We start from the raw sequence: 12,333 nt of genomic DNA, 5'->3' as shown, positions 1-12,333 counted from the left end.
AAAGAGGATAAAGGTAGAAACAGCAGAGCAATGATTTTACCAGAAATTGTGACTACCATCTTTTGCTTTTATGATTTTCTTTTACAGTTTAGTTCTGATGTATAACAGAAAGATGCTCTGATAAAAGTCATTGTGACTAGAGTACCAGCGTTGGTTGAGTCATGGCAGGGGCTCTGCCAAGTGCCCTAGAAAAGAGGGAGTTGTTACCGTAAATGATGCATCCAAAAAGTTAAGGACTAGGACTTGAGTGTTTCTTGACTCTCACCTGCACTCTGCCTCTGTGGTTGGCATCTTGGCTCCCCTTGTTTTGCCAGTGCTGAGATTGTATGAAACAGACAATGACCCAGATGTTGGCAACAAGAGAGAGGTGTTAAAACCTCAGAGCTACTTGTGCCTCTTGACAGAACAGTTAGAAACACTAAAATACATAGGTTTTCTTCCCTAAATTGTAAAATATTTACAGAAAGAAGGGATGGGAGCGCAAGTTTACTCCATTTGATGTTGATGAGAATTTAGTCCCTGAGAAACAGTATCTTTCATTATAGTCTTACTGCTGCCACAAAGTGTACCAAGTAAAGCTGTTATCTTCAGGTGACAGATGTGTAAATCTGCTCTCCTCTCCAGGTCAGAAAAATAATAACATTTTGGGACAGGTTCTTAATAGCATTCTTTGACCTGATGCACAGATGGTTTGGCTTTCAATATCTCTTAGCTCTTCATGCATTTTGTTGTGAGTACTCATGGCCAACCCTCTGAGTGACCACAAATGAACACTTTTAAATAAACACAAAGCCCCTTTGCCTCTCAGGGCTCTCACACCCATCCATGTCTAGCAAGAATGTTGAAGCTGCTCTGAAATGACTTTGTACTAATGAGACCTTCTCCCTTTGTGCATATTCAGAGTCATGTCACCAAGCAGTGACAAAAAGAAGATGCCATTGCTTCCTGTTGCTGAAGGACCTGCAAAAACAGCATAGCTGAGGGTTAGGAGTCCAGTGTGGTCTTTTGGGTACCAGGTGAATGCTCCTGTGTCATACCAGCCAGTGCACAGAGGTCACTGAGGTGGTTTGGAGTAATTTGAAGACCTGTGTTGCACAGGGAATCAAAGCTTTATTGTGCTGTTGTTCCATGCCATGGCTTCTGAGAACTTGTTTCTAGGTGTCAAGCTGGATTTGCAGAACATCCCTTTTGCTGTGAATATGATTGTCTAACAGAAAAAAGACTTTCTGCTGGTGGAGTTAGTAGCCATCTGGAGCAGAGCTAGCCCTAGTTCATTCCTGCATACCTGACTTGGGTGAAATGGTAACCAAGGCTTTCCCTTACTGTGCATCATAATAAGGGACAAAGCAAAGTACTTCTGTGTGGGCAGTCTAGGCTTGGGGGACACACTTCAGATAACAAAAAAGTACATTTTATATATGAATACTAGGTCCATCTGCACATCACAACTGTATATATTTTCTGAATTAGCATGCACTTGAAGTGTAAAAGCTGTGTATGTCACTCAGTATGGTTGTGTTTACGGAATAATTTTTTAAAAGGAAATCCAACCTTTTTTTGTCAATAGAAATGGCAATAGACCTCATGTTAGTAGGTAGATGTTGTTAAGTCCTTTTATATTATGAAATGTATCTATGACAGCTGGCATTGTCCATTGTCCTGGACACATTGAATAGAAGCCTTTGTACAGTGAAATTCAACTTCAGGTGAAGTTTTCCTGAAGTCTGGCTCGTTTATTTCCTAGTCTTGATGGATGATACTACCTTGTACAACACAGGGAATTCTCTGCTAGCAAACTTGCTCAGTCTTTTCTTGAAAACACAACACCTGCATGGGCATCCATAAGCATTACTTGCAAATTGTTTACATCCTTTTCCTCTAGTTGCCTCACCAATTCCAACAAGATTTTACTTGGCAGTGGTGATGCCCTAGGAGGTGCCGGCTGCTGCAGCTTTGCTGAAGTGAACTTCCCCATGGGGGTTTGGTGCTTTATCTGCTGGGATTCTCTGGGTGCAGCTACTGCATCCTCTCTCAAACACAAGAGAGATTTTGGTGCCTTGCTGATGAGGCAGGGTGGAGTCTTGACTGCAAAGTAAGATTGGTGGTGGTAGCTGGGAGCCCTGGGGATGTGTGGGGCACTCTCCTGCCCCTTCCAGAGGCACTGGACCAGTGTGCAGCTGACTCCCCGCCGGCCTTTGAGATCTCTCTACCTCAGGACGGTGATTTTGTGTCTTGTGCCCATCTGTCTCCTGGTTCTTGCAGTGAGGTTTGATCCGTGGGGGTTAAACACCTTGACAGGGCTTGGCCAGAATGGAGATGCTTTAGGGGAGCCATTGAACCTGGGTGGGGAGCCAGGAACATGAACAATGTAACCCCCCTTGAGGTCCTTTCTTCAGTTATGCATCCCCAAAACTTGTCTGGTATACCTCTGAGGAGGCAGGGACCAGGCAGGGAAGGACACCTTTGAGGTCTCTGCTGCTGTGACCTGGCAGCAGGGAGGAGGAGAAGGGAGTCAGTGCCCTTCTGCTGAAATCTCCAGCTACGCTGCTTTATGAGAAAGGACACCCCAAGGGACTATTGGTACACCTTGCCCAGAGCTCTGGTGGAGCCTGTGCTTCACCACTTCGGGAAGTGATACTGTAGTGACAACTTTTTAGGGTTTGTGAGTGTTCTTCTTTTTCTTTGAAGCTTCTGTGACAGCTTACACTGCTGTGACAACAAACAGCTGGGCCTGTATTTTCCAAAAAGGTATTCAGATCATGTGAAGAAGCAAAGGATGTATTCTTTCTTCCCTGATTTATAAATATGCAGCTCCAAAACCTCAGAAAGGTTAGCTTTATATGCATATATCCAAAATGTCACTTCTTGGCACACAGGTCAGCCAAGAAGCCACGACACTTTTGCAGATAGTGAAGCCTATTTTCTTTCATTTTTCTGATCTAACATTGCTAATTGGGTAGGTGAGCCAGGGATGCCTTTTTAGGACCTGTGGCTGTGGGAGCCCTCCCCTCTGATGCCCTGTCACCAGGAGCTGAACTGCCTTACAGTTTGTACTATTTGACAGGGAAACGACTTTGGAGACACCATGCAGGGGAAGATCCAGCAAAGGACAGCTTTTACAAAGCAACTGCTAGATAATAAGGCAATTAAAGATGAGAGGTGCAACTGGAAGCCACTGTTCCAAGCTGCCATGTGCTGCAAGGTGAAGGGGACAGCAGAGGAAGCAGCGGGAACAGTGACAAGCAGCCCTGCCTTCCTGCACAAATCTGTTACTTTAGCTTTATTTAGTGATAGAAATCACAAGGATGGATGTATCTCTACCTGTCCCACTCTGTTTCTCTCCTGCTGCCTAACCCTATCTTATCTAATAGCTACAAGCTGGATTTACCACAATCCACTTGCAGATGTCAAGGAGAAGCAGTTGTTTAAAGTCAGGTCCCTGTGCACAAATCACACTGGCCCTGAGTCTGAATTGACATGAAACCAATGGAAACAAATGGGAAAAAAAATGAACACTTTCACCAGGAAAGGCTGCTGCATCAAGCACCCTCCTGGGCAGGACTCAGCTCGGTGCTGCCTGGCTATGAGGGGACACACAGCACACGTACTTCCCACGTGTCTCTCATATGCTATTTACATGTTACAGAGATCTGCTGTGCTAGAAAAGCCCCAAGGCAATTATGCACCTACACTGAATTTGTACAGATTATCTACAGAACAGAACTGATCCTCTTAATCCAAAAAAGCAGCAGTTTCTCTCAGTGGCCAAGATGGCCATGAGTGGCACAAAGGGCTCTGTGAAACAGAAATACTTCGCCTTGCTTGCAGCATACTTGATGTTCCCTTCTGTTAAAGCATAGCTAAAGGAACATTTCAAACTTCCTCAAAGCTGGGAAACGGCTGTTGGTCAGCTGGACATAGAGATTTCACACGTGTTTTAAAAACCAGCTCATCCTGAGTCAGGCTTTAGCTGCAAACTCTTCAACAGGACCTGTGTGGCCACAAAGGAAACCAGGGCTTTTTTACACTAAAAATCACCCTTGAGCAGCAGCAGGAAAGGCACCTGCAGTGCTAGGAAAATGTGAAGGTTACAAAAAAGCAATCAGCCCTCTTTCTAGCATGTGTTTCATCCTGCAGGACTGAGATGGGGAAGCAGCTCAGCAGTCAGATCAGTGGGACAGCTATCACCACAGTGCTGGAGGGAAGGAAGAACCACAATGAAGAAAAAACCAGACTCACACAAATTACCACCACATAGCTTGATCTTTACTAATAAAGCCAAAGAACAAAACATCAGCATTTTTTTCCTCTTTTTCTGCCCAAAGAGCATTTCCATTTTTAACACTACTGCTTTTTGCAACAGATGGACTACACACACAGACAAAGCAAAGCAGGGAATATTAAGACATTTTCTACATTGGTAGTTTGATGTCATTTCTGAAGACATTGCCTTGGTGAAATGCACTTTTTCACCTTCACACCGTATCTTTCCTTAATGGGCCACCTAGATATCACAACGCTGTGACGAACAGAAAGGAGAAGCCATGGGGAAAGTCACGTCAGGAAGACGAGGCAGATGCACTGTCAGACACTTTCCTGCTCGATACTTTTCCAGTCTTTCTCAGTTCTGAGAGGATTCTGCAGAGAAAGATGGTGCCAGGCCTGCTAGGCCCCACCACGGCAGAAGGCTGGCTATGGTACAGAAAGAGCAGGTCGCTGACTTGCTCATTATCTTGACAGGTACACTCCAGCATCCTGGGGATCTGCTCAGCATTAAGCTGTTCCGAGTGTGTATCTACCTATGTATTTTTAAAACTAGCAGGCTTTAATTCCCTTTAGGCTCTGGCCAGCCAAAATCACCTCCCACAGGAGCCATTCCAAGCAGGGTAGCCAAGGCCAATGTGCATATAATTACTGAAAGAAAAAACCTGCCAGGTGACCCCCTCGTTACACAGTCCGTACAACAGAGGCATGGGATTTGCCAGGAAGGCCAATGGCTTCTGTCTGTTTGCAGGCAGTTCCTGTAAATGTGGTGAGCCCTTTCCCTGTTAACACACCCAACATGCTCTGCAGCCACAGTGGAGGGGAAGGAACAAAGAGGTGGGGGATGATGTGAAACAGCATCAGAGCTGGTGTCTACCTCCTTTGTTAGTATTTCTCTGAGACTTCACCCTGGGAAAGTTTCCTTCCTGGCTTATCTATGGGCATGATCAGGGATCCACTGGCTGAAGAAAGAAACACAGTTAGCCCTTGGCATTCTTGGCATGGAGGAATCTCTCATCGAGATGGTCTCTGCTGGTACACTGTGCATTGCCTCTGTGACCAGCTCTTCCTGTTCCTCACTGATCCCTCACATTAGTAACTCCCTCTGTTCCTCACTTTCTGCTGCTCTGCTTCTGTTTGCTTCAGCCATGCAGCATTCCCCATTCCCACTGCCTTTCAGCATTTTCCCCCATCCCTGGCTGTAGAGATGTAGCTGGGTTTGTTGCTCTCACTTCACCTTCTGCCCCCTTTGCCAGAAGGGTGGAAAAGTCTCTTCTGCTGCTCCCATGTTTTAATCCTACCTGACAAACCAGCAGACAAACTGCTACACTGACATTAAGCCATTCCTGCACTGACACTTCTGCTGTTGTCCAACAGAACTGAATGGAGAAATTATTAACATCCCAACAGATTTGGCAACAGACACTGTAACGCACTCAAGGAAGTCACCTGCAAGGTGACGAATCCAGAAAGATTTATGCAGGAGCAACAATTCATCTCCAAACACAGCTGCAGACACTGGAGCTCAGCAGATGGCCCACAGGTCACAGATATCCTGGTGTGTGCCCAAAAGGTCAAACTCTGCCATCTGCCACACTCGCACCCAACAGAAGATACCAATTAAAATCAGCGCCTGGAATGACAGAGCACAGGGAGACCTGGGGGAAGGATGACCACAGAGCCTGAGCGACTGAGAGTGCGTGACACTTGGGTACTACCTGGACACACAGACCTGCTCCAAGAGTACTCAGAGTATGTCCCACTTCTCCCAAACCAATGGCCTGATATTCATGAGCACCTGGAGGCAGGTCTACTATTTCACAACCGCACCACACTACAGGGGGAAGCAAAGCACTAGCAGCAGTTAAGACTACAGGAAAAGAGCTTTTTCTGTGTGGATTTTAAGGTGAAATATACTTAAATTCTAGCTGCTAGCAATGGCTTCGTATTGCTCAATAATCCTCTGCAGCCTGCACAAGCAGCTGGTATTTATCACTCCTGTACTGCTACATGGGAGGGGAGAGCCCAGAACAAATCACTACCTTGGTTCCAAAGTAACAACCATCCTAAGCTACCTACATGAGAAGCTTGCCCTGGCGCCCTCCCTTGCTCATCTGTATATGAGATGCTGCAGGACAGGTTTATTCCAAATCCAGGTCGAGGAAAGGAGAAGCAGTTATGCTGTCCAGGCTCTGCTGTTGGTGGCAGAGGGAGCTTAGTCCAAGTGACTCCACCTGCAGTGTAAGCTCATGGCATGGGATGGGGCTTCGCAGCAGCGGGGAGAAGCATCTCCACCTAACACACTAACCAGCTGCAGGTATCAAAGGAAGCCTCTCTTTCAGACTTTCAAAGAAGCTTCCCACAACAGCAGCAAAAGAAAAGCCAGGTCCCTTCCAACCTGCTAAGTTTCTGAAAACAGAAATGGCCTCATGCCTCTTCATCAAAACAGGCTGAGCTCCACCAGCTTAGCTTGTAAGGACTGTGGAGAAAAAGGCAGGACAAAAAAGAACATAGAAACGTTTCTCATCCCTTTTTAGAGCTGCCAGCACACCAGTGAAGCTGTGCGCTGTCCTGCAACAAACTCTCTCTGCGGGTAACCACGCTGCAGAAAGCAACACTGCTCTTGTGAGTCATGCACGAAGGTACAGGACAGAGATTCACACAAAGACCAGCTTTTTGCTAACAACAAAAGACTTGGATCAACACACAACACCAATAAACGTGCAGAGCATGGCAAAGACCTAAAGAAGACAAATACAACAGAAAAGAGAAAGTTCAAAATTTGACTTCTCTGGTCCTACATCTGAAGGTGTCACTTTAACAGAACTTAAGTGTGGCTTCTCCTGTTCATGCTCTAATGACTTCATGGTCCTTTGGGGCAGGAGGGGTGAGAAAAGGGCTTTATCCATCTGTCGGTTCAGCGTCAAGTTGGTTCACTATTAGAGGCACTAAACAGTCTCATCTCTTTTGGCATCAGTTTCCTTTCAAAATGATGGTTTTAGCCATCCTGTTCCACTTTGTTTTCCCTCCTTTGAAGTCTAAGTTCAAACGCTGGAAACTGGGAAGTCTCCGGTACTGAAATGTCTGAGAGGAAGTGAATAGCTCCAGCCATGCCTAAAACATAATGAGAAAGAGATCTTTGTGCACATTAAAATAGCACGGCTGACAGCAAAGGCAACAGCATCCATTTGAACACCTCTCTTACTAAGATCTTCTTTTAAAGAGGTAAATTTAGACCCCATGGAAAGGCAAGTTCAGATGAACTTTGCTCAGGAAACCAAGTTTTATCTGAAAAGATCAAAGGCAAGAACCAAGATGTCTCTGCTAACATCTCTTCAACTGAAGAACCTCAATGCTATTTCAAATTAAGAGAAAGTTAATCCAGGTTTGGACTGTCCTTCATAATTTGAGCAGCTCTTGCTTATCATTTCTCTGGTTAAAAGAAAAAGCCAAAACTTTATTATACTTGTGAAGTACAGATTCATTTCCTCATTATTCATGAAGAGGTCATCCAGAGCCCGAAGTGCATTACCCAACAGAACTCGTAAGGTGACAGATAAAGGAAGCACAGCAAGGAAATCATACAAATACAAGCTCCGTTTTATGATCAAGCTAAAATCCTATTTTATAAACAGCTATCCACAAATAAAGGAACCTTTCAATATTACAGCATCTGATGGAAACAAAACAATTAGAACAATCTCATAAGATGCACATGCAACTTCTGTTCAAAGCATGCATGTACAGGCAGTATTGGACAACTGCAAGCAAAATTTTGGCTACAAAAACAAAGAAAGGCCAAAATTAAGACTTTTTTTCATCTCAAATATGAGACTTTTCGATTTCTATTTTAAAAATCCAGACAATTAAAAACTAAAATAAAAGCTGTAATCAGCATTAAAGCACAAATCATCCTGCTGTAGGCACTGTTTCACCTTCTCAACAAATTTCAAAGCTTTTATACAACAGACTGTATGCTTGCTTTTTTCCCCTCCCTACAAGAGCATGCAAGGGTGCTCTCAGGAATAAGAATACTTATGCTTTTCTCCTTTCAGCATTAAGAAAATAACTCTGTATTTAGAAGGGCTGCATGTAACTCCTGCTCTCTCGTGTTCGTTCACGCCCTGCATTGTTTATTTGCAAATATCCCTGCTCGGATGCTGTAATTTCAAGTACCAGCGGCAGGTGGCGCACAAGGCTTGTTGTTCATGGAGCAGCCGCGCCGCTACCTTAAGTCCCACTTGGATCTGTTATTCCTTGCTACTGATTCTGTAAAAGGGTGGTACACGGAATAGAAAATAAGCTACAAATAAAAAACCACAAAGCTCTAGGAAAGTATCTAGTAACATCTTGGAACTTACAGATAAGCTCCTAAGAACTCTGCATTGCTTTCCAGTTCAAGTGATTTGGGGTCATATTAAAACTACCTTATCCTTGGTCAAGTATGGCAGCAGAGAAGGCCTAGTTCTGATAGGCAGCAACTAGTTTGAGACGCCCTGCCCACGGCTGCTTCTCTGCCCAGTCCCTCTGAAAAACCACCTGTGACAGAACTGTTGCCTGGACTTCTCTTTGCTTCAAACCAAGTGCATCAGCACAGCAGAATTATATTCTGGAGTAACACTGGCACTGATTTTACATTCAAACTGCTGAAATGCAACGAGGAATCAAAGTTGTGATTGTGAATGATTTTTCTTGGTCCTTTTCTACCCTCTGCCACCGTGCTTTCTTTTAGCCAGAGGTGATGGTGAGGGAGTTTAATAGTGGAGGAACCCACCAAAGACTTCCCAACTCCTATGCATGTGCCAAAATTGCAAGGATGCCCCTCTTTCCTGTAGTACAAAACCATTTGCAACACCATCACTTTACCTTCAAAGAGGGAATAAGGTCGGTCAGGAATACGACATCCATGTGCACCATACTCCAAACACCATTCAGCAAACTGGGGAACACATTAAAAATATATATTTTTATTTAAGACTGTTAAATGCAAGCTTGAGTATCTGAATATCATTAATAGGTACAAAATGTGAAGCAGTGTAAGCAGACACACAACACATAAATCACTGAGATCAATTTGTCCTCCTTCAACCATGACAAGGCCACAACCAGGTTTTAAAATATGCATTTACATAGTGTTTCAGTTTCATAACAATGAAAAAAAAGTGGGGTAAACATCTGCTTTTTGTAAATCAACCCTGCTACATACCAATGAAAAATGCTGTAAGAACAGATATACTCAGTCAAAATTTTACTAATATTGTATCAGTTTCTTCTCTCTCTTGGTGCTTAATTTATCCACAAACTCAGGACTCACAGCTCTTAATTGCATTTTGGTTTTCTTTCATCTCTGTGCACCAATTTAGAGATTAAATCTTCAGCTGCCATTAATTATTTTTATTTATTTGCTCTCCCCAAGCCTTATGAAAAAGCATTATAAATACAGCTAGACAACTATGGTCATCAATATTTTGTTGCAGAAGATGGGTTACCATTAAGAAGAGTTAACAGTGTCTTTCTCACGTTTGAGCAACACTGCTGCAGCAGCTACACTGGACACATGTGACTTATGAACCACACCTGGATCAATTCAGTAACAACCAGCTACTTCCCCTGTATGGCTCCCCAGAGCATAAGGGGGGCACAAGTTGCCCTGGCATTTCTGTGCTGGGACGCAAACCACTGCTTGTTCAAAACACAGTGCATAGACTCCTGCAAAGCAAACAACTGAGAGGTCTCTCTCTGCTCCCTGCAATTTGGGCAACCTGCTAGCAAACATGTCAGCCTAACTAGAGGATGCCCCAGCCCTGGAGTTGGAGCTCTATGGGGTGTAAGCTTGATCCCAGAGCCATTGCTCTTTCATTAGAAAGATATGGGTGGCATCTCCTCTCTTCCTTCCCACCCCACTCCATTCTGTTTAAATATTTAGCGGGGGATGAATTTCTCTTCTCTTGATAGAGGTATGTGCATGTGTGTGAGTGTCTTCAGGAAACACAAGGAAAAACCACAAACACAAACATTGTGATTCACACTGTTATTGAGAACTGATTAAACATTTTTGGGCCCCCTCTACACATAAATCTTCAAACTACGGTTTAATTCTCCCATATATCCTGTCTTAAATGTGAGAACCAAACACGTTTATGGCATGTTTCTAAGCTACAATCAATTCTTGCAACATCCACATCTGATTGCATACTAGACTTTATTATCACTTCTGGCCTGGGAACTGCAACAGAAATTTTTAAAATGCACCCTAGGCTACCGAAGCACAACAATCATTTGCAAGTTCATAGCTTCAGCACAACCCAGATCCTGTAAGGCACAGCATCTAACTGAGGCGGGAGGGGAGAGAGAGGGGAAGAAAAAAATCTTAGGAAGACATCTGACATTATTTGTCACACAGACTGGGCATACTTGCCCCGGACAGTGGCAATCACAAGGCTGAACAGCACAGGGCTCAATGCTGTGTTGCCTGGAGCCCAGGATGTCACAGCCCCTCTCTCCTCTTACACACAGGCCAGCTAGAAGTGCCTCAGCCTCCTGGGAACCTGTCTGATAATCTGAGAGAAAAGCTGTGAAGGTGTGAAGCACAAAACAGGGGTCTCCTCTATTCAAGTTTTTGTGGCTCATTTGTGAAACCATTTCATGGCTTCCATGAGGTAACCAGGGATTCCGGGCAAGACTCCTGCCCCTGAGCCTGATGTTTTTGGTGTGAAGAAGCACCCCTGGGAGGGGAGCCATCTAGTTCTCTCAGTTACATGCCTCTAGGTACCAGCATAACTGCATGTTTGCTTCCCTGCACGCTCTGTCTCAGAAAGAAAAGATTTCAAAAATGCCAGACAAGCAAATTCCTCTGCCTGTTTCAAGAGTTCCCTTGCAAGGGGATGCTGGAGATGTGAAGTAGCAGAGTGGCTGCAAATATGCTGCCTGACTATGCCAGGCACCTTCAGCAAACAGTGTCTGGGCACTGCCCCACAGCCTCCTTCTTAAAGGTATTTCAGGTATATAACTCTTTTTTCTGGCTTTGAGACAGATACGTTTGGTTTTCTCTAGCTTGGCGTGGACAAATATCAGAGCTCTCTTGGGCCAGAAATGCAGCACCAAGAGGAGCTGCCAATGCTGCACAGAGCTGCAGAAGGTGTGCTAGCATGGAGGATGGCTGGGAGAGTTGACAGCTGTGCTGCCAGTAATGCATGCAGGGTGCTGTGGCTCATGCATCAGCAGTGGGTGACTCCAGTGTAACAAAGTCATACATTTGCTGTGGGACTACTAGGGTTTTATTTCAATCTCTAGGATGCAGGTATGTCTACAGGTGTCCTCATAGCATGATGCTTTGGTAAATGTGAGACAAGCAGCAGCTTTTTAAAGCTCTGCTGACAGAGGACAGGCTGACTGCAGAGATGAATACAGTAATTTTACATATGGCCAATATTCACTAAAAAGCACCTAGGAAGCAACTTGTAAAATTTCATTTGCAGTATTTTGTAAAAGGCCTCAGCTAAATAGCTGTGTACACAATGTGAAACCTCATGTCAGTGAATTAAACTGGAAAAAAAAACCCAACAAACCAAACCAAAGTCTTCCAAGGCAAGGAAACAGGCAGAGAAAGTCCTTCTCCTTCAGTAACTGCTAGCACAGTCAAGAGCTGATAGCAGAACTTGGACAATTTCAGTGGAAAAATTCTGAGTGTGTCTTTCTCTGCAATTTGTATTAATAAAAAAAACTCTAAGTGAGCAATTTAGTAACTGCAATTCAGAGCTCTAAAAGCCCCAAACAGGCTCTGAAAACAAATAATTACAAAAGACTACAAACAGTATTGCTTGAGGACCTGAGGAGGACAGTGGATCTCTCAGTGGAATAATTAGCACCACATAACATCACTCTGTTATTGTTCAGGCAGGCTAATTTTCAGGCTCTTCTTCTGAATACATTTAGTCCCTCCCCTCTTACAGAACATTTGTGTGTTTCACTCTGCTTCTTAACACAGTGCTTACCCCACATGCACAGCTGAAGTTGTCCAGTCAAAATGTGAGTAAGTGGAGCAAGTGGCGGGCCCTGTTATCCTACCCA

General features: G+C 44.3%; 1 protein-coding gene across 1 annotated transcript in view; it reads right to left on the bottom strand.

The window, feature by feature from the left end:
* Positions 1-4,260: 4,260 nt before the first annotated feature.
* The window catches only part of LANCL2 (LanC like glutathione S-transferase 2), a 32,179-nt gene continuing 24,106 nt past the window's right edge, over positions 4,261-12,333 (bottom strand). Inside the window, exons 8-9 of the mRNA XM_082280576.1 lie at positions 9,130-9,202; positions 4,261-7,377 (exon numbers count right to left, since the gene is read on the bottom strand). Of these exons, the coding sequence (XP_082136702.1) occupies positions 7,262-7,377; positions 9,130-9,202 (189 nt within the window). The 3' untranslated portion in view covers positions 4,261-7,261. The remainder of the gene's footprint in view (positions 7,378-9,129; positions 9,203-12,333) is intronic.

This window comes from Coloeus monedula (genome assembly GCF_965178545.1).
Source record: "Coloeus monedula genome assembly, chromosome: 1".
Classification (NCBI taxonomy): domain Eukaryota; kingdom Metazoa; phylum Chordata; class Aves; order Passeriformes; family Corvidae; genus Coloeus; species Coloeus monedula.
Note: the sequence above shows the minus strand (reverse complement) of the source record. Positions and strands in the feature narration are given on the sequence as shown.